Source organism: Lepidochelys kempii, chromosome 28 (genome assembly GCF_965140285.1).
Source record: "Lepidochelys kempii isolate rLepKem1 chromosome 28, rLepKem1.hap1, whole genome shotgun sequence".
NCBI classification, from domain to species: Eukaryota; Metazoa; Chordata; order Testudines; family Cheloniidae; genus Lepidochelys; species Lepidochelys kempii.
This window is the reverse complement of record NC_136407.1, coordinates 7,027,937-7,050,614: the sequence shown is the minus strand read 5'-3', so window position 1 is coordinate 7,050,614 and position 22,678 is coordinate 7,027,937. Positions and strand designations below refer to the sequence as shown.

At 50.8% G+C, this 22,678-nt stretch overlaps 2 protein-coding genes across 2 annotated transcripts in view; one reads left to right on the top strand and one right to left on the bottom strand.

The window, feature by feature from the left end:
• The window catches only part of LOC140904264 (uncharacterized), a 51,799-nt gene extending 31,918 nt beyond the window's left edge, over positions 1-19,881 (bottom strand). The window contains 8 exon segments of the mRNA XM_078850794.1: positions 2,849-3,005; positions 3,007-3,962; positions 4,323-4,436; positions 6,109-6,235; positions 8,884-8,966; positions 15,902-16,309; positions 18,846-18,935; positions 19,825-19,881. Coding sequence (XP_078706920.1) covers positions 2,849-3,005; positions 3,007-3,962; positions 4,323-4,436; positions 6,109-6,235; positions 8,884-8,949 — 1,420 coding nt within the window. The 5' untranslated portion in view covers positions 8,950-8,966; positions 15,902-16,309; positions 18,846-18,935; positions 19,825-19,881.
• The window catches only part of LOC140904241 (uncharacterized), a 283,075-nt gene that overhangs the window by 156,665 nt on the left and 103,732 nt on the right, over positions 1-22,678 (top strand). The window lies entirely within an intron of this gene.

Sequence of the window (22,678 nt, the reverse complement as noted above, 5' to 3'; positions counted from 1 at the left end):
AACTACTCAATGGTTTTTTTTTGTCTCGGTCTTCACAGACAAAGTCAGTTCCCACACTGCTGTCCAGGGCAACACTGTATGGGGAGGAGGTGACCAGCCCTCAGTGGTGCAAGAACAGGTTAAGGACTATTTAGAAAAGTTGGACATGCACAAGTCGATAGGTCCAGATCTAATGCACCTGAGGATGCTGAGGGAATTGGCTGATGTGATTGCAGAGCCATTGGCCATTATCTTTGAAAACTCATGGCAATCAGGAGAGGTCCCGGATAATTGGCAAATACAGTGCCCATCTTTAAAGAAGGGAAGGGTGAGAACCCAGGGAACTACAGACCGGTCAGCCTCACCTCAGTCCCTGGAAAAATCATGGAGCAGGTCCTCAAGGAAACCATTTGGAAGCACTTAGAGAAGAGGAAGGTGATCAGGAACAGTCAACATGGATTCACCAAGGGCAAGTCATGCCTGACCAACCTGATTGCCTTCTATGACGAGATAACTGGCTCTGTAGATATTCGGGAAAGCGATTGATGTGCGAGATCTTGAATTTAGCAAAGCTTTTGATATGGTCTCCCACATTATTCTTGCCAGCAAGTTAAAAAAGTATGGATTGGATGAATGGACTATAAAGTGGATAGAAAGCTGGCGAGATTGTCAGGCTCAATGGGTAGTGATTAATGTCTCAATGTCTAGTTGGCAGCCAGTATCAAGCAGAATGCCCCAGGGGTAGGTCCTGGAGCCGGTTTTGTTCAACATCGTTATTAATGATCTGGATGATGGGATAGATTACACCCTCGGCAAGTTTGCGGATGACACTGAGCTGGGGGGAGAGGCAGATACACTGGAGGGTAGGGATAGGGTCCAGAGTGACCTAGACAAATTAGAAGATTGGGCCAAAAGAAATCTGATGAGGTTCAACAAGGACAAGTGCAGAATCCTGCACTTAGGAAGGAAGAATCCCATGCACCACTACAGACTAGGGACCGAATGGCTCGGCAGCAGTTCTGCAGAAAAGGACCTGGGGATTATAGTGGATGAGAAGCTGGATATGAGTCAGCAGTGTGCCCTTGTTACCAAGAAGGCTAAGGGCATATTGGGCTGCATTAGTAGGAGCATTGCCAGCAGATCAAGGGAAGTAATTATTCCCCTCTATTTGGTATTGGTGAGGCCAGACCTGTAGTACTGCGTCCAGTTTTGGGTCCCCCATTACAGAAAGGATGTGGACAAATTGGACAGAGAGAGTCCAGCAAAGGGCAACGAAAATGATCAGGGGGCTGGGGCACATGACTTATGAGGAGAGACTGAGGGAACTGGGATTATTTAGTCTGCAGAAGAGAAGAATGAGGGGGGATTTGATAGCAGCCTTCAACTACCTGAAGAGGGGTTCCAAAGAGGAAGGAGCTCAGCTGTTCTCAGTGGTGGCAAATGACAGAACAAGGAGTAATGTTCTCAAGTTGCAGTGGGGGAGGTCTAGGTTGGATATTAGGAAACACAATTTCATTAGGAGGGTGGTGAAGCACTGGAATGGGTTACCTAGCGAGGTGGCGGAATCTCCTTCCTTAGAGGTTTTTAAGGCCCAGCTTGACAGATCCCTGGCTGGGATTAGTTAGTTGGTGCTGGTCCTGCTTTGAGCGGGGTTGGACTAGATGACCTCTTGAGGTCTCTTCCACCCCTAATCTTCTGAGTCTCTCTCTGCTTCATGAAACTTTGGATTCAAATGGTAAAAGACAGTTGTGCCCAATGTAATCATGGCATCATTTCGGAGTGTGATCAATGCCACTGAACTAGGGAGCAGAGTTCTAAAAATAGTTTCCACGGGACACAGGTTACCATAGCGTCCATCTCTAGGGTGAAAATCAACCACTAGTACCGGCAATTTCTACCTGAGTATTTGTCAAATCTTTGACCTTACTAGGAACAATTTTACACTTCTCTGGCATAGAATACTTCACCAACCACACAACATATCAGGAGCGATGGTGAGGTATAATCTCCCGAGGTGAGCTGATTAGGAATGTCACTTCCATTTTTCCTATCTCTACCTGGATAGGGATTGCATTTTCCAAATAATAGGCAACATGCACCTGATTACGAAGGAGAGATCTTCAAAAGTGACCTCCTGCAGGGCCTGGGCCACAACTGCTTTGGGAGTGCAATGCATGGATAGTTTGCTTAGTTACAAGTCATTTACTAAGGAATCCTCTTCCCAGCTCATTTTGTTGTTACAGAGCATGAAATGACATTTTCCCTATCCCTGCCCTGTTCCTGCTCTTTGTTATAGTTCAATATATTTTAAGTGAGGAAAATGGTCGTAAAAATATCTGCTCTCCAGCACAACCTGATGCAACAACACAGCAACTGGGAATGAAACCATTTGTTCCCGAAGGAGAAGCTTGATGCCTAACAATTGCTTTGAAATGAGGGAACAGTATAACTGTGATGCTCATGGTTTGTTTAGACTAGGAAAAGTGATAGAGTTTAGGTCAGGTCAAGGGGAAAGCTAATGCCAACCACTGCACCTGCTCTACAACTGTAATTGTCTTTTTATACTAAGATCACTAACTTGAGCAGCCAACACCATGGACAGTCCTAGTGGATGTAAGACACAGGTAGTTTTTGCTTCAGTGTATCTTGTTGGATCAAACCTCTCCCCCGCACCTGGAGCTGATAAACATTCCCGGCTGGAGGGACACACATACCTACAACTCAAAAGGAAAGGAGTTGATAGAAAAGATCACAGGACTGACCCCAAAGAAAGTGAGTGGCAAAAGGCAGAAGCTGGCAACTCATCTGGTGGAGCTGAGAGACCACAGTGAAGATGGTGCAAAAATCTTTGCCCAGCCCTAGTCAAAGCATTTATTACAGTTCTCTCTCATGTGGGTTTTCTCAGGTCTAATAAGGCTGGAGCTCTGATTGAAAGTTTTCCCGCACTCAGAGCACGTGCAGGGCGTCTCCCCTGTGTGGATTCTCTTATGTCTGATGAGGTGAGAGCTCCGAATGAAGCTTTTCCCCGCACTCAGCGCATGTGTAGGGCGTCTCTCCTGTGTGGATTCTCTGATGTGAGATGAGAGCTGAACGACGAATGAAGCATTTCCCACACTCAGAGCATCCATAAGGCTTTTCACCTGTGTGGATTCTCCTGTGTGTGCTCAGGGTAGAGCTGTGATTAAAGCTTTTCCCGCACTCAGAGCATGTGTAGGGCCTCTCTCCTGTGTGGATTCGCTGATGTGAGATGAGAGCTGAACTACGAATGAAGAATTTCCCACACTCAGAGCATCCATAAGGCTTCTCACCTGTGTGGATTCTCCTATGTGTGCTCAGGGTAGAGCTGTGATTGAAGCTTTTCCCGCACTCAGAGCACGTGTAGGGTTTCTCTCCTGTGTGGATTCTACGATGTGTGATAAGGTGTGAGCTGCGATTGAAGCTTTTCCCACACTCAGAGCACGTGAAGGGCGTCTTTCTTGTGTGGATTCGCTCATGTGTGATAAGGTGTGAGCTGTGACTGAAGCTTTTCCCGCACTCAGAACACATGTAGGGCGTCTCTCCTGTGTGGATTCTACGATGTGTGATAAGGGCTGAGTGCCCACTAAAGCTTTTCCCGCACTCAGAGGATGTGTAGAGTTTCTCTCCTGTGTGGTTTCTCCAGTGTGAGAGAAGGTCTGAGCTCCGACTGAAGCTTTTCCCACACTCATGGCATGCGTAGTGTGTTTCTTCCAAGTTGATTCTCTCACATGTAATAAGGGCTGAGTGGCTACTGAAGTTTTCCTCTGGCCTCTGCTGAGTCTCACAGGCTTTTGCTTTTTCTGAGAGCGCACAACTCCCGGAAACATTCCCTTTGGATCTTCCTGATAACGTTCCATGTGGTTCTACTTCCTCAGCATCTTCCTGCTGGAGTTTCTCCTCCTCATTCTCACCCACCATCCCATCACCTGATGGGAGACAGAGAGAATCCAGACATAGGTCATTCCCTGCACCAGAAAGAAAGGAAATCTCAGATAGAGGAATGGAAAAAAGAGCCAACAAACCAAAATATGTGCAGGAGATCAAACCTCTAAGGAGCTTGATTTTCCCCAAACCCTTCCACAGAGGAAGGGATCAGTTTTGGTCCCCATCTCACCAGAACACTCATGGGAAAGCGAGATCGGAGAGGGACCTGCTGCCAGTTGTCAGTCAGAATAGGAGAGAAGCCATGAGGGACATCTGCCAGAATGATTCCATTCTGCAGGGAACAATCCTGAACTTGGAGAGCTCACAAGGTCTTTCTATGGCATCCCAAATGTTTCCTGCGCTCCCAAACAGTTTATGAGTTGGCTTTACCAATTCCTCACCTGTGCAGGCAGCTCTCAGGAGCACTTCTTTCTCAGAGCCCTGGAGGTCTGGAACCCATGGCTCTTCCCCTCGTTCCATCTGGAATATCACATCAGGTTTGGAAACTGGAAACCCTACTCCACGCAAAGAAAACAAAGGAAGTCAGTGGAATTTGTGGAATACTTGTCACAAAAAATATTCCATGATTTTAACCCCAGATCATTTTTAAACAGTAACATCCCAAGGCCAGCTTTCTTGGCTCAAAGTAGCAGGAGAGTTATTATTATTATTATTATAAATCATATTCATTACCTTAGTGCCTAAGGACCAACTAACAATAGGTCCCCATTGTGATAGGCAAAGAACAAACAGAGAAAAGTAGATGGCCCATGCCCTGAGAAATTTACAAGCTAAATAGACAAGACAGGCACAGAATGGGGGAAGGGATAGAACCCACTGTTAGAAGACAGATATTGAGGCCTGCCTGTAAAGCCTACACTTTAAGAATGTAGGTGTATTTTTATCACTTAGCTACTTACAGGGGTATAAAAACAAAGAATCAAAATCACAGTCCACCTGTTTATGGGCCTTCTCTCACTAGGATAGTCTGAGGCCTTGTTCTTAAGCTAAGGCCTTTGGCTAAGCAGCAGGGGCAGCCATAAGCTGGGAAGCATACGGTCATATCCTCACATCCCAAACCAGTCACACTGACATAAGGTGGTATTGGGATGTTAGGAAGACGATTATGTCTGGATAGTGCCCATCGCCACCAGATAAAGAAACAGATCTTAAGGTGGTTAAAGAAAACTTAGTTTAAGAGCATCCTGTCTGGCAAGAAATCACTTGTCAATGGTTGTGGTTGTGAAACCTTCATTTCTGTATTGTTTTATCTTTATGGCCACCACTTTTACATTGTTAATTAATCTGGTTCTCTAATTGTTTCTGTCTGCTGTATAATTAATTTTGCTAGGTGTAAGTTAATTAGAGTAGTGGGATATAACTGGTTACAGAATTATGTTATGATATGTTAGGATTGGTTAGTTAAATTTCAGTACAATGATTGCTTAAGGTATAGCTGAGAATATTACTGTATAAACAGAGTTAAACAGGAGAGGGAAGAGAAATTGGGATCATAGATTCTATGAATCATAGAAGATCAGGGTTGGAAGGGACCTCAGGAGGTCATCTAGTCCAACCCCCTGCTCAAAGCAGGACCAACCCCAACTAAATCATCCCAGCCAGGCTTTTGTCAAGCCTTGGCAGCTTCTTGATTCTCTCCTCGTCTCTCACTACCTCATCCCTCCCTGCTGCTTCTTAGCTCTAACCCTGCACACACCCTCCCCATGTCCTGGCACCCCAGAATTATCTACTCCCCCCTTCTCGTCCACTCCTACGGCTCTGTTATCCCTTCACCCATGGGGTCCTGAATGGCAACATTATACGTTCGCCTATCAAAAGAGGAGCTCGTCAGACTGTCACACAAGCCGTGCATGAGCCATACACCTATTTACCTAATTTAGAATTCTACAGGCGGCATATTTTCCTCTTAAAATGAGGAAAAGGCATGAAAGCTACAGTTATCAATGTAGCCAATAAGGATACATTATATGCACTTTTAAAATGAATGCTGACACCAAAAAGGCACATATCCAAAAATTATTCTAGTGGATGGGAGATCAGGCAAAACAAAGGGGACCAAGGAAACATGTCAAAACTTGTATGATGAATAAAGGTATAAAGTTATTACTACTCAGGTTCTTTAGAGATCCCACAGCTTCTAATAACCGAGGGGACAAGACTCCTTACCCAGCAAGACCACTGTCTCATAGTTCTCCTGCATGACATCCCAGTAGAGGGCTCTCTGAACAGGGTCCAGCAGAGCCCATTCTTCCCTGGTGAAATACACAGCCACCTCTTCAAAAGTCACCGGCCCCTGAAAGAGAAAGAGTCAAACACTCAGTACCTGCTGCCCCAGTCACAGCCCCACTATTCACAGAACAGCAGCACCAGGTAAATGGAAGCTCCAGGAGGCACATGTTAACAGAGCCCCACAACACCTTGCTTAGAGCACCAGGAAGCATAAGAGGGTAGAAAGAGAGAAACTTTGTGTCTCCCAGCTGACAGATGGAGGCAGGGTCTTCACATTTATCACATACCTACTAACCAGAGCTTGATATAGGAGATGGTGCTGTCTCTGGACCCTGCTGGTGGCTCCCTGGTAGGAATCCCAACACTCTCCCAATAAAATATATGGAAGAAAGGGGAAGTCAATAGTAAAGAATAAAAGTTACAAGGTCAGAACTGTAGAAAATTGGTAAGGGAAGCTATCAGAAAACAATGACCAATTAATGAAAATAAGAAGGAAGATTTTAAAAGTATATTAAGTACAAAATTAATCCCTAACAATGGTAGTGGTAAAATTACTAGATGGAAATGGTAGAATTATCAAAAATAATGCAGAAGAGGTAAAAGTGTTCAATAAATATTTCTCTCCTGGATTTGGAGAAAAACAGATGAGGTACTCATATCATAAGATCTTGACGATGACAGTCGTTCCATTCCAACAATAACTCACAAGGAAGGTAAACAGCAGGTATTACAGTTAGACGTGTTTAAATCAGCAGGTCCAGATAACTTGTATCCAAGAGTTTTAAAAGACCTGGTGGAGGAGCGTGGTGGACTGTTAATGTTGATTTTAATTAGGACTTGGAACACTGGGAAAATTCCAGAAGACTAGAATAAAGCTAATGCTCTGCCAATATTTAAAACATGTAAAAGAGATGACCCAGCTAATTACAAGAGTGTTAGTCTGACATCGATACTGGGCAAGTTAATGGAGCAGCGAATATGGAAACACAGCATACATTAAATAGATTAAAAACTGTGATTGTAAATGGGGAACCATGGTCGAGTGGATTTCTTCCTAGGGGGTTCCCACAAGGATTGGTTCTTGGCTCTGTGCTATTTAACATTCTTATTAATGACCTGGAAGAGAATATAAAATCATCACTGATAAAGTCTGCAGTTGCCACAAATATTGGGGGGGAGGGGCAGGAACTAATGAACTGTCGGTAGATTCAGGCTCCAGCACTGGGAGTCTGGGAAGTTTTCCCAGCTCTGGCTGGAGGGTTATTTCCTGTTCCACAAAGAGGGGAAGTTCCATTCCCAACTCCAGTGCTTTGAAATCAGGCCCTGACACTACACCCCACTTTCAGCATAGTGGTATGATTATAAAATGATTAGGACATAATTATGATGTATTTTGTGCAAGATGCATCATGTGCGGTGTCATTGGAAAAGTTATGATTTGCTGAATATGATTATCCTATTTGTGTGCATGGATCATGTTTGTATCTGAAGTTATGGACATTGACTATGTATTTGTATTTTAAATGTTCTTACTCGGGGTAACACCCACAACTAGCCTTTCAGGTACAACAGTGACGAAGCCAGACAGTGCTGATGGATCATCAACAAAGACAATGGACCGTGGAAGAGTTTAGCCCTCCTGTGAATGTTTCAGCCAGTCTATGAGTTATGGCTACTATGACTCAGCAGGGATGTGACCAGACCACATGACACTGGACTCCATTTTGGTACGTGTATTTTTCCACTAACTGGACTGGGAACTGAGTTTGGAACAAAGGGGTCCTGCCATATGGAAAAGCTACATAAGGTGCGGTGTGACATCATCTCTTAGCCTCATTCCCCACACAAGAGAACTACTGGACACACCTGAGGAACAAAGACTACCCTAGGATCAGCACTTCCCCCAGTTCAAAGGGATTTCTAGCTTGTGTATGGAAACTTGGCGGACTGCTTCTATCATTAGTCAGGGTGAGAAATTCCTAATTCAAATTCTATCCATCTGGTATGTTAGACTTAGTCTGAGTTTTTGGTTATTTGCTAAGTAATCTGCTTTGATCTGTTTGCTATCACGTAAAATCTATCTTTCTGTAGTTAATAAACTTGTTTTATGCTTTATCTTAACCAGTGTATTTTGAGTGAAGTGTCTGGGGAAAATCTCAGCTTGGTTAGCACAAGCTTGTTGTGCATATCTACCCCATATTGAGGGAAAGGCAAACTATATTAATGAGCTTACATTATAGAGATCCCTGTGCACTATAAGACGGTATAATTCTGGATTTATACTACAGCAGGTGTGCAAGGTTGGGGAGCTGGGAAATTGGCTGATGTCTTCTATCTGTCCTTGAGTGGCTTAGGTAAAGCACTCAGGTAGCTTAGTTGGATGCATGGCGCCATCTGCTGTCATATTGGGATAAGAGGGCCTGGAGAGGCTGGCTGAATCTCCAGAATGCAGTGTGAGAAGGGCCAGCCCAGCTTGAGGGTTAGAGGGCACAGCAGTTCCCAGAAGCCCCCCAGACTGCATCCCGGGGTGACAACTCATCACACCCTAGATTACACAACTCTCAGCAGGTATGTCACAACCTGTCCCCTCCCTTTTCCCACGCTAGATATTTCCTGCCTCCCACCATCTCTAGCAGCTCCCACCCTCTTTTGCCTGTACTGCTCCGCTCCCTCAAAGCGGAGCCCACCACCAGCTCCCTGATAATTGCTTACCTGAGCCAGCTCCATTGCAGCCATTTCCTTCCCCCTGGGAGGATGGGATGATCTGGAGCGAAACATGGACGTTATTCTGTAGCCTGCCAGGGCGAGAAGGGCAACGTGAGATAATTCAGGTGGGGCTTTTGTCCATTCCACAAGACAATTCCCCCCAGGATTTTTCCCTGCTAATGGACATTCTAGGTTCTGCCACACTGTGAAGCACAGAGTGACCTTATTCCAGTACTGGCCTAGCTCCCTCCCACCAGGATGTAACCCTGAGACATGGTGAAACCCTCCCAGTATCAGAGACTCTCTGTTACACTTATCCAGTTTGCAGAGAATACCAAGCTGGGAGGAGCTACAAGTGCTTTGGAGGATAGGATTAAAATTCAAAATGATCTGGACAAACTGGAGAAATGGTCTGACATAAATAGGATGAAATTCAATAAGGACAAATGTAAAGTACTCCACTTAGGAAGGAACAATCAGTTGCACAGATACAAAATGGGAAACAACTGCCTAGAAAGGAGTACTGCAGAAAGGGATCTGGGGGGGTCAAAATGGATCACAAGCTAAATATAAGTTAACAGTGTAACACTGTTGCAAAAAAAAGCAAATATCATTCTTGGATGTATTACGAGGAGTATTGTAAGCAAGACACAAGAAGTAATAATTAAGCAATGGGCTTAAACTGCAGCAAGGATGGCTTAGGTTGGACATTAGGAAAAACTTCCTAACTATCAGTGTGGTTAAGCACTGGAATAAGTTGCCGAGGGAGGTTGTGGAATCGCCATCATTGGAGATTTTTAAGAGCAGGCTGGACAAACACCTGTCAGGGATGGTCTAGATAATATTTAGTCCTGCCTTGAGTGCAGGGGACTGGACTAGAGGGACCTCTCAAGGTCCCTTCCAGTTCTATGAACCAAAGGCCAGAGAACAGCAGAATCAAAGGAGTCCCTTTGGGGGATTCTTCCCGTCATTGTCCCCAAGGCAGCTGTCTCAGGTTTACAAAGTTGTTTGATGCTCCAGCCTTTATACAGTCTCTCCTGGGAGTGCCCCCTTTCATGGGATGGGCCTAGTTTTAGCTTTTGGCAGGCGTGACCCCAGGGGCTCTGAGACTGGGCCTTCTTGCCTCAGCACACTTTGTTTCTTTCTGTGGTTCCCCAGTGAGTCCAAATGAGTAGATACTTCGGATAGAGACTGTGAACATAAGAACAGCCCACTGCGTCAGAACAATGGTCCATCTAGCTCAGTGCCCAATGCCAGGTGCTTCAGAGGGAATGAACAGAACAGGGAATCATCAAGCGTCCATCCCCTGTCACCCATTCCCAGCTTCTGGCAAACAGAGGCTAGAGACACCATCCCTGCCCATTCTGCCTGTGACAATGGCAGATGAGGTTTTAGCTCTTGCAAAAGCCCCCATGTCTTAAATGAGCATGGACAAATGCAGAGCTGGAATCTGTCTGGCTCACCTGTGTTAGTATTGTTAAAACAGGTATGAGAATTATAAGAATGTGTTTAGTGTTTAGACTTTATTGAATGCTTGTGAGTTGCTACCTGGATTAATATCTGACTAGCTGCACTTCGAGCCTCTGTGGCTCTGTAAATCACCAGACAGGAGAGAGACTTTACCTAGGTGAAGGGCTGTTTGGCAACAGAATGAATTACATCCTGCCTGGCAGGAAAGGTCCATCAACACCAGATAGACTATTATCATAGAATCATAGAATATCAGGGTTGGAAGGGACCTCAGGAGGTCATCTAGTCCAACCCCCTGCTCAAAGCAGGACCAATCCCCAATTAAATCATCCCAACCAGGGCTTTGTCACGCCTGACCTTAAAAACTTCTAAGGAAGGAGATTCCACCACCTCCCTAGGTAACGCATTCCAGTGTTTCACCACCCTCCTAGTGAAAAAGTTTTTCCTAATATCCAACCTAAATCTCCCCTGCTGCAACTTGAAACCATTACTCCTTGTTCTGTCATCTGCTACCATTGAGAACAGTCTAGAGCCATCCTCTTTTTGGAACCCCCTTTCAGGGAGTTGAAAGCAGCTATCAAATCCCCCCTCATTCTTCTCTTCCGTAGACTAAACATCCCCAGTTCCCTCAGCCTCTCCTCATAAGTCATGTGTTCCAGTCCCCTCATCATTTTTGTTGCCCTCCGCTGGACTCTTTCCAATTTTTCCACATCCTTCTTGTCGTGTGGGGCCCAAAACTGGACACAGTACTCCAGATGAGGCCTCAACAGTGTCGAATAGAGGGGAACGATCACGTCCCTCGATCTGCTCGCTGTGCCCCTACTTATACATCCCAAAATGCCATTTGCCTTCTTGGCAACAAGGGCACACTGTTGACTCATATCCAGCTTCTTGTCCACTGTAACCCCTAGGTCCTTTTCTGCAGAACTGCTGCCGAGCCATTCGGTCCCTAGTCTGTAGCGGTGCATGGGATTCTTCCATCCTAAGTGCAGGACTCTACACTTGTCCTTGTTGAACTTCATCAGATTTCTTTTGGCCCAATCCTCCAATTTGTCTAGGTCTCTCTGTATCCTGTCCCTGCCCTCCAGCGTATCTACCTCTCCTCCCAGTTTAGTGTCATCTGCAAACTTGCTGAGGGTGCAATCCACACCATCCTCCAGATCATTTATGAAGATATTGAACAAAACCGGCCCCAGGTCTGACCCTTGGGGCATTCCACTTGATACGGCTGCCAACTAGACATGGAGCCATTGATCACTACCCGTTGAGCCAGACAATCTAGCCAGCTTTCTATCCACCTTATAGTCCATTCATCCAGCCCACACTTCTTTAACTTGCTGTCAAGAATACTGTGGGAGACCATGTCAAAAGCTTTGCTAAAGTCAAGGAACAACACGTCCACTGCTTCCCCTTCATCCACAAAGCCAGTTATCTCATCACAGAAGGCAATTAGTCAGACATGACTTGCCCATGGTGAATCCATGCTGACTGTTCCGGATTACTTTCCTCTCCTCTAAGTGCTTCAGAATTGATTCCTTGAGGACCTGCTCCATGATTTTTCCAGGGACTGAGATGAGGCTGACTGGCCTGTAGTTCCCAGGATCCTCCTTCTTCCCTTTTTTAAAGATGGGCACTACATTAGCCTTTTTCCAGTCGTCCGGGACCTCCCCCAATCACCATGAGTTTTCAAAGATAATGGCCAATGGCTCTGCAATCACATCCGCCAACTCCTTTAGCACTCTCGGATGCAACACATCCGGCCCAACGGACTTGTGCACGTCCAGCTTTTCTAAATAGTCCCCAACTACTTCTTTTTCCACAGAGGGCTGGTCACCTCCTCCCCATGCTGTGCTGCCCAGTGCAGTAGTCTGGGAGCTGACCTTGTTTGTGAATACAGAAGCAAAAAAAGCATTGAGTACATTAGCTTTTTCCACATCCTCTGTCACTAGGTTGCCTCCCTCATTCAGTAAGGGGCCCGTACTTTCCTTGACTTTCTTCTTGTTGCCAACATACCTGAAGAAACCCTTCTTGTTATTCTTAACATTTCTTGCTAGCTGCAACTCCAGGTGTGATTTGGCCTTCCTGATTTCACTCCTGCATGCCCGAGCAATATTTTTATACTCATTCCTGGTCATTTGTCCAATCTTCCACTTCTTGTAAGCTTCTTTTTTGTATTTAAGATCAACATTACGGGATGTTGAAAAAGACAAAAGACTCTTGTTGTGCTCTTGACCTCCCATTAGCTGAACAGCACCCTCAAAGGCAATGCTGCCAGTTGGTCACCCCACCATGGGGCTGATAGGGGGCCATTCCCTGGGCCTGGGTGCCTGTGAAAGGCTATATAAACTCCACACTGGCACAGAAGGGGTTAAACTGCTGCTTTAGTCTGGACTGGCCCAGTCCCTCCACACCTGCAATGCCAGGACTGGAGCAGGAGTTAACAGGAGAGACCTTCTCTACTCAGAAGGGGTCCACCCTGGGAAGGGAACAGTCTGTGGAGCACCTCCAGCCCCAAAGAGAGGGCTGGCAGCATTCGGGGCTCTGGCCTTCACTGAGTTTCACTTGACCAGTTATGAGCTTTCACACAGGCTGCAAAGCCCTGGGCAAGGCAACTTTCAGAGGCCAAGAGAAGGGGATAGAGCTTAGAGTTTCTCTGCCAGTGAGGAAGGGGTAGCAGGAGGGAAAACTGGCAGCTGATAGTTGGAGGGATGAAGAGATTTGGGGGTATGGAGCGGGACAGAAGCAGCTGGGATTGGGCAGAATTAAGGTCCCTACAGGGTACAGGCAATCGCCATAGGGCTACAAATAAAGCATTTTCCTGTATAAATTTCCAGATTACATTATACCAATTTGTAAAGACACATGAGCTCTTTCCCTCATGGTATCACCTTCACTGGGTTCTTTCTTTTATTGGTAATTCCCACAAGTCAAGAGATAAAAAAGATTCTATCACTTATGAAGTGGCCATTTCAAATTTCTGGGGAGTGTCTATTATTTTGCACTAGGGGCCAGGTCCTTGGAGAAACGGAGCCTTGGTTTCATTTTAACTTGTGCATACTCAGCAGCTTCTGGATTTTGGTTCAAAGTATTAACATGTTTCCCTGGCCTGTTCTTACAAGTACTGCTATAGAAAGTAGGGAGGGGCAGAAACTCACTGCAGGATCAGTAGCTGAGTCCCTTTGATATTTATAGCTCATCAGAAGTGGTGGACCCACTTGATGCTGCCAGAGCCATCTGCCATGGGACCTACATGGCAGAATTAAGGTTGGGTGCCTTAACTGTGAATTTCCAACCCTAGCGTATTGCGATTGCTGTTAAGTGGGTTTGGCAAAATTCATTTTGTCTATTTCTTTTTTTAATTTCAATAGATGATATCGATAATTATTTTTAAGCCTTTTTTTCAATGTTTACAATTTCAATGTTCAGATCTGTGGGAAGTTATGGGGGTGGTCAGACAACAATTATTTAATTACAGTAAATGTTGAGATTTAAAAAGCCAAATCTTTGTAACTGTTCAAACACAAATTGTCAATGTCACTGTCACGGAGTCCCTGGGCGATGCTCTGGAACTGCTCCCCATGAAGCCAGTCAGGACTCTGGGGTAGTCGCCTTTCTGTGAGCAGCCTGTCTTCAGGACACACAGCTCACACAGCTTCCACCTTCCTGGGTCTGACCTCGGAGCATTCAGCATCCTCTGACCCTCCGTGTGCTTCCCCCCAGTGAGTCCGCTCAGGCGGGGCTCCTGGGGAAGCCAGAGGGTCCTGCACCCCAACTTCGCAGTCAGACGTGACTCTCAGCCAGCCAGTAAAACAGAAGGTTTATTAGACGACAGGAACATGGTCTAACACAGAGCTTGTAGGTGCAGAGAACAGGACCCCTCAGCTGGGTCCATTTTGGGGGCCAGTGAGCCAGACAACCCCATCTGCCCTTCACTCCATGTCCCAGCCAGCCCCAAACTGAAAACTCCCTCCAGCCCCTCCTCCTCTGGGCTTTGTTCCTTTCCCGGGCTAGGTGGTCACCTGATTCCTTTGTTCTCCAACCCTTCAGCTCTCACCTTGCAGGGGGGAAGGGCCCAGGCCATCAGTTGCCAGGAAACAGGGTGTCGGCCATTCTCTGTGTCCAGACTCCTGCACACACCTGCCCTCTAGGGCTCTGCAATGATCATACACCCTTACTCCACCCCCTAGATACTTAAGAATGCCTAGGGGAAACTGAGGCACCCCCACACTATTCAGAGGAAACATTAAGAACAGTCCCACTTCGTCACAGTCACATGCAAAACATACAGTGTAAATATTCGTAAATCAAACTTGACTTTCTCCAGAAGCATTTCTATATTTTACCTGTACAGTGAAGTCAACATTTACTGCAATTTATTCATAAAAATCCAATCCTTTCAAGTGTATTTTTAAGTAATGAAGTACTTTACAGTCTAGGAAGTGAAATGCTTGCTTTGAGGATAATTACATCCTCCCTGTGATGTATTTTACTCTCAGTAGCGTAACCCCATCGTGATGTAGCTCCTGTCTGGGAGCTCTGCTGAGGCCAGTGGCATTATGATCAGAAGGTGACACTCTCACACATGAGCAGAGACACATGGGGGAGGGTGGAGGATGAGGTAACATGGAGACTTACAGAGTGTGGGGAGCAAACTCCGTCTCAGTCTCTCCTCTCTCCCACCTCCCAGAGAGGGTAACGCTGATAAATTGTTCCCTGAAATCTAAATAGCCCCAGCATGCGAGACAGTGACTGATGCAGGTGCCTTAGGGGCTGCAGCACCAACCCCCTGCCTGGACGAGGGGGATGAAGAACTGCAGTAGAAACGGGTTAGGCTAGGAGAGGGCACAGCTGATGTGGGACTGGGAGCTCAGTTGACCAAGAGGCCAGAACTTATGCAGGGGGTTGGGACAAGAAGTCAACAGGACTCGGTAGAGGCACTTCTGTGTTTCCCCCTGTTTACCATCCTGCCATGTATTTAATTTAGAAACTTTTCATTCAGATTTAAACACATTGGAGCGAAGCTCTGTTGAGGCGTTTCCACTTACAGTGGTACAGTTTTAATTAGGTACTTAATCAGTTGCTAATGCAACACAAAGCAGTCAATAATTGGTGTGCTTTCCTTCATTAACTTGACTGTGTGCGGTGCATAGCTTTAAAAAAAAAGATGGTGTGAGTGAGTGTCAAAAGTTCAGGCATTAAGACATGGAAATTAGGTGTCAGTTCAGTTCTCATGCGTTTATCTCGTTATTTTAATTTCGGTTTTGAATCAGTATTAATACCATGTTGCTTTAATAGCATTAGGGTCTATTTCTATAATAGTTTGGAAGATTTCATCGGATATTATGAACCAGCCATCTTAACCTTTTATTTTGAGATCAGTAAATACTATCCAGCTCCCCACTCCTGAAAGTCTGCAAGCCCTGGCCAGTGGCATGCTCCCTAGAGAGCAAACACCTGACAAGCCCTTTTGCCCTAAAAAGCACTTTGGCTCTTTGACATTGCTTCATCCACCCCACCAGAAAATGCTATAGGTAACCAAGTAATTACAGCGTACCCTCATGAGGTGTAGTTCTACCAGGTATGTGCCAAAATTCAAATGGTTCTGTTTGGTTTATCTTTCATTCAGCTTTGCAATTATTAGATCTCATTTAAAAACTGAAACTGAAATAACAAAAACAAGTTAAGAAGAGAGTGGCCTCGGGCACAGGCAGGAGGAAAACAATAAAGGGAAAAAACTGACTATGCAAAAAGGAACATCCCAAACTATCAGAGCCCCAGACCCCCGTCCAACTGGATCCACCCCAGCCAGGCATATCAAGCTGGGCCCCTGAAAAATCGCCCATCCCGTCTGGCAGTGAACGCCGCATGTTCCAGATGGAGCTATGGTGTGTGCGTCTGCTCCGCTGACATGCTGCTTTGGTACGGAAGCCACCACGGCCACAGGGAGCAGAGACATGGACTCCTACAAAACAAAATCCAACACCGCGTCCCCTCCCACCTCCGCACGGTCTGCCATCCCTTCCCCCACCTCCACATGGCCACTCTCAGCCTATTGCTAACAGTTCCTTCCAGCCTTCAGCAGTGTAAATAAATAAAACATGGTGTTACAAAAGGTAGATCCTGCCAGAGCAACCTGATCTCCTTCTGTGAGAAACCTAATTTTTTGGACAAAGGAAATGCAGTAGCTCTAATCTATCTGGATGTCATTAAGGTATCTGATACAGTTCCACATGGGAAACTATTCGTTAAATTGGAGAATAATATGAGAACTGAAAGGTCGATAAGGAATTGGTTACAGGGGAGATTACAAGAGGTCATGGTGAACGGTGAGTTGTCAGGCTGGAGGGAGGTTACTAGTGGAGTTCCTCAGAGATCAGTCTTGGGAACAATCTTATTTCATATTTTTATTAGTGACCTTGGCACAGAAAGTGGGAGCGTGACACAAAGCTGGGAGGGATTGCTAACATGGAGGAGGCCAGGAATATCATCCAAGAAGATCTGCATGACCTTGAAAGCTGGAGTAATAGAAAATGGGATGAAAATCAGTAGTGCAAAATTATGCACTTAGGGACTAACAACAAGAATTTTGCAAATAAGCTGAGGACTTATCAGTTGGAAGTGACAGAGGAGGAGAAAGACCTAGGTATATTGGTTGATCACAAGATAATTATGAGCTGCCAATGGGATGCGGACGTGAAATAGGTTAATGCAGTCCTAGGATGCATCAGGCGAAGTATTTACAGGAGACAGAGGGAAGGGTTAGTATTGTTATACAAGGCACTGATGAGACCTCATCTGAAATACTGTGGGCCATTCTGGTCTCCCATGTTTAAGAAGGATGAATTCAAAGTGGAACTGGTGCAGAGAAGAGCTACTAGGATGACCCGAGGAATGGAAAACCTGCCTTATGAGAGGAGACTCAAAGAGCTTGGCTTGTTTAGCCGAACCAAAAGAAGGCTGAGGGGAGATAGGATTGCTCTCTATAAATACATCACAAGGATAAATACCAGGGAAGGAGAGGAGTTATTTAGGTTAAGCACCAATGTTGACCCTAGAACAAATGGATACTGGCCATCAGTAAGTTTTGGCTTGAAATTAGGCGAAGATTTCTAACCATCGAAGTGAAGTTTTGGAACAGCCTCCCAAGGGGAGCAGTGGGGGCAAAAGAACCAACTGGTTTCCAGACTGAGCTCAATACCTTTATGGAGGGGATGGTACGATGGGACTGCCTACAATGCCATGTAGCTGATCTGCGACTGCTAGCAGCAAATATCTCCAAAGGCCGGTGATGGGACACTAGATGGGGAGCGCTCTGAGTTACTACAGAGACTTCTTTCCCAGGTGTCTGGCTGCTGGCTCTTGCCCATATGCTCAGGGTCTAACTGATTGCCATATTTGGGGATGGGAAGGAATTTTGCACAGACTCAGATTGGCAGAGACCCAGAGGGTTGAGGTTTTTTTCCCTTCCCCTTCAGCATGGGGCATGGCATGGGTCATTTGCAGGTTTAAACTAATGTAAATGGTGGATTTTTTTGTAATTTGAAGTCTTTAAATAATGATTTGAGGATACACTGACGGCGATCAGGGCCCCATTGTGCTGCGCTTGGCAGAGAGCCTGACTGAGATCAGCACCCCCATTGTGCTGGGCACTGCACAGACAGAGAAGGACAGTCCTTCCCCCAAAGCAATCACAATCCAAGTAGACAATGGGTAGGAGGAAAACAGAGAGGGGCTGGGACTCCCCAAAGTCACCAAGCAGATCAGTGACAGAGCCAGGAACAGACTGTGCAAACTCCAGAGCCCCAACACTCTCAGCTTGGAAAGGTCCCCAGACCCCACTGTATTAGGCTGCGGGAAGAGGTGGTTTGTCCAGGGATGCACAGGCTGTCCTGGCAGGGCAGCTCAGCTGCCGTCCCTGCACACAGCTGGGGGGGGGGTGTCCCCCGGGTCAGGAGAAGTCAGTGTCCAGTCCTGTGGGGCTGTGCTCCTGGCTCGTACCTCCAGCACTCACTGCTGCCCCTCCGTTACCAGCTGCACCGTTCAGCCAGCCCCAGGCCTCAGTGAGGTCACTGTCCCCCTCCCCACCCCAAACCGTCCGACTGGGACATGGTGCACCCGTGCCAATCAGACTGCACTAGTGTAAATTGTGTCTGTACTAAGGGTTTGCACCAGTGCCTAAAACACCGGCGTGGCAGAGACCTTCAGTACCCCAAACAGCACTCGAACTGGGATCTCTTTCTAGCTCTGTCACGGACAGCCTGCGTGACCTTGGGCACGTCAATGTTTCTCCTCCCAACTTTCGTCTATTTACCCAGCTGCCCACTCACTGGGGTCTCCTCTCTCTCTCTCCAGAGCTGCTCACCCCTAAGGTCTGTGTGGGTGGCCCCAGGGCCAAGGTAGCTCAGCTCTGGAAGAGTCTCACAAGGGCGGCTGTGGAGTCTCTCTCTCTGGAAGTTTTTAAGAGCCGGGAGGACAAAGCTCTGTCGGAGATAATCTACCTGCACTTGGTCCTGCCTCGGCAGAGAGAGCTGGGCTTGCTGACGTCTTGAGGTCCTGGCCAGCCCTACGTTTCTATGGTGCGATGCAATCTATACGTAGAAAAACACAACCCACAGAATAAAACCCACCGCCGCCAGGCCAGGCAAGTGGGGGGAAAACCCCCAAGCCCCCCAGACCTCCTCGGCGCCGCGCGGGCCAGGTGTGGGTCAGCGGGGAAACCCGAGGGCGTTTCCCGTCGCCGTTGGGCCGAGGGACCGAGCGAGAAGAGGCCGCGCTGGCAGGGAAACGCACCCCCCGGCTGGCGCGCGGGGGGCAAGGGCGAAGTCGCAGGCGGGGGTCGTACGTTACCGCTGGCGGGACGGGGCCCAACGCTCGGGGCCCAGCCCGGTCGAGCGGACGAGGAGGGAGCAAGTGGGGGGGGGGGATTTGGGGGATATTTTCTAGCCATCAGTTGGGGGGGGGGGGACGGGTCACAAACCCCCCCTTTGACAAGAGGCGAGAAACCCCCCCGGAGCGGGCGGGGGGGGGATTTCATGGGGGAGGGGGAGGGGGGGCCGTTTGAAGGGATTTTATGGGACTGCCCAGCACAGACAGGCACAAAGTGGGCCCCCCCCCTTCACACGGGCCGCGGGGGGGGCAGTTTGAAGGGGCCCGGGGGGGGGGCGGTGCCTGGACCAGGGAAGGGGGGCAGCAGCGGGGGATGGGCGGGGGCAGCAGCGGGGGATGGGCGGGGGCAGCGGCGGGGGCAGCAGCGGGGGATGGGCGGGGGCAGCAGCGGGGGATGGGCAGGTGCCCCCCCCCCCCGCTTCTCCCAGGGACCAGAGACACTTCAACCCCCCCCCCCCCCGCCCACTACGGAGGCCGAACCGGGACCAACCAGCGCAGGCCCCGCCCCCGGCCCGGCGGGGGGGTCTCGGCCCAGTTCCCCCCCCCGAGGTGCGGCTCGGAGCCAGGCCGGGCGCCCCGCCCGGCTCTTACCGGCTCTGCCCCGCGCTTCCCGCCGCCGCTGCAGCGGGCCCCGGAAGTGACGTACCCAGGGTGCGCGCGGGGGGGAGGGGGGGGAAGGAGGAGGCACGTGACGGTTGCGGCCGTTAGGGCCGTTGGAGCGCGGCGCGCGCGGGGCTGTGAGGCGGCGCTGCCCCGCCTTCTCCGTTGGGGGCGGGGTTCTCCACAGCCCCGCCCCTTGCCCCGCCCGCCGCTCCCGGCCCCGCCCCTCTCCGGCCGCGGGGAGCTCGGGGGACCCCTTCCCCGCCCCCCCCCCGGCAGGAGCCTGTCCCCGCCCCCCGCGGGGTCTGCGCTGGGGGGGGGCCGGGCATTAACCCCTCGCTGCCCGGGGGGGAGGGGCAGCCCCTGGGCCGGAGCCTGCAGGGAGCGAGCTCGGAGCCCCCCCCAGCCCGGGGGGGGGCAGATGGGGGGAGACGAAGAGGCCGGCGGGGGGGGAGATGGGGGAGACGAAGAGGCCGGCGGGGGGGAAATGGGGGGAGACGAAGAGACCGGCGGGGGGGAGATGTGGGGAGACGAAGAGGCCGGCGGGGGGGAAATGGGGGGAGACGAAGAGGCCGGCGGGGGGGGAGATGGGGAGAGACGAAGAGGCCGGCGGGGGGGGAGATGGGGAGAGACGAAGAGGCCGGCGGGGGGGGGAGATGTGGGGAGACGAAGAGGCCGGCGGGGGGGGAGATGGGGGGAGACGAAGAGGCCGGCGGGGGGGGATAGGGGGAGACGAAGAGGCCGGCGGGGGGGGGAGATGTGGGGAGACGAAGAGGCCGGCGAGGGGAGAGATGGGGGGAGACGAAGAGGCCGGCAGGGGGGGAGATAGGGGGAGACGAAGAGGCCGGCGGGGGGGGGAGATGTGGGGAGACGAAGAGGCCAGCGAGGGGAGAGATGGGGGGAGACGAAGAGGCCGGCGGGGGGGAGATAGGGGGAGACGAAGAGACCGGCGGGGGGGAAATGGGGGGAGACGAAGAGGCCGGCGGGGGGGAAATGGGGGGAGACGAAGAGGCCGGCGGGGGGGAAATGGGGGGAGACGAAGAGGCCGGCTGGGGGGGAGATGGGGGGAGACGAAGAGGCCGGCGGGGGGGGGAGATGGGGGGAGACGAAGAGGCCGGCGGGGGGGGATAGGGGGAGACGAAGAGACGGGCGGGGGGGGATAGGGGGAGACGAAGAGACCGGCGGGGGGGAAATGGGGGGAGACGAAGAGGCCGGCGGGGGGGGAGATGGGGGGAGACGAAGAGGCCGGCGGGGGGGGAGATGGGGAGAGACGAAGAGGCCGGCGGGGGGGGATAGGGGGAGACGAAGAGGCCGGCGGGGGGGGGAGATGGGGAGAGACGAAGAGGCCGGCGGGGGGAAGCGGGGGTAGATGGCGGGAGACGAAGAGGCCGGCGGGGGGGGAGATGGGAGGAGACGAAGAGGCCGGCGGGGGGGGGAGATGGGGAGAGACGAAGAGGCCGGCGGGGGGGGATAGGGGGAGACGAAGAGGCCGGCGGGGGGGGAGATGTGGGGAGACGAAGAGGCCAGCGAGGGGAGAGATGGGGGGAGACGAAGAGGCCGGCAGGGGGGGAGATAGGGGGAGACGAAGAGGCCGGCGGGGGGGGGAGATGTGGGGAGACGAAGAGGCCAGCGAGGGGAGAGATGGGGGGAGACGAAGAGGCCGGCAGGGGGGGAGATAGGGGGAGACGAAGAGACCGGCGGGGGGGAAATGGAGGGAGACGAAGAGGCCGGCGGAGGGGGAGATGGGGGGAGACGAAGAGACCGGCGGGGGGGAAATGGGGGGAGACGAAGAGGCCGGCGGAGGGGGAGATGGGGGGAGACGAAGAGACCGGTGGGGGGGAACGGGGGCAGATGGGGGGAGACGAAGAGACCGGCGGGGGGGGGAGATGTGGGGTGACGAAGAGGCCAGCGAGGGGAGAGATGGGGGGAGACGAAGAGGCCGGCAGGGGGGGAGATAGGGGGAGACGAAGAGACCGGCGGGGGGGAAATGGGGGGAGACGAAGAGGCCGGCGGGGGGAAGCGGGGGCAGATGGCGGGAGACGAAGAGACCGGCGGGGGGGGATGGGGGAGACGAAGAGGCCGGCGGGGGGGGAGATGTGGGGAGACGAAGAGGCCAGCGAGGGGAGAGATGGGGGGAGACGAAGAGGCCGGCAGGGGGGGAGATGGGAGGAGACGAAGAGGCCGGCGGGGGGGGGAGATGGGGAGAGACGAAGAGGCCGGCGGGGGGGGATAGGGGGAGACGAAGAGGCCGGCGGGGGGGGAGATGTGGGGAGACGAAGAGGCCAGCGAGGGGAGAGATGGGGGGAGACGAAGAGGCCGGCAGGGGGGGAGATAGGGGGAGACGAAGAGGCCGGCGGGGGGGGGAGATGTGGGGAGACGAAGAGGCCAGCGAGGGGAGAGATGGGGGGAGACGAAGAGGCCGGCAGGGGGGGAGATAGGGGGAGACGAAGAGACCGGCGGGGGGGAAATGGAGGGAGACGAAGAGGCCGGCGGAGGGGGAGATGGGGGGAGACGAAGAGACCGGCGGGGGGGAAATGGGGGGAGACGAAGAGGCCGGCGGAGGGGGAGATGGGGGGAGACGAAGAGACCGGTGGGGGGGAACGGGGGCAGATGGGGGGAGACGAAGAGACCGGCGGGGGGGGGAGATGTGGGGTGACGAAGAGGCCAGCGAGGGGAGAGATGGGGGGAGACGAAGAGGCCGGCAGGGGGGGAGATAGGGGGAGACGAAGAGACCGGCGGGGGGGAAATGGGGGGAGACGAAGAGGCCGGCGGGGGGAAGCGGGGGCAGATGGCGGGAGACGAAGAGACCGGCGGGGGGGGATGGGGGAGACGAAGAGGCCGGCGG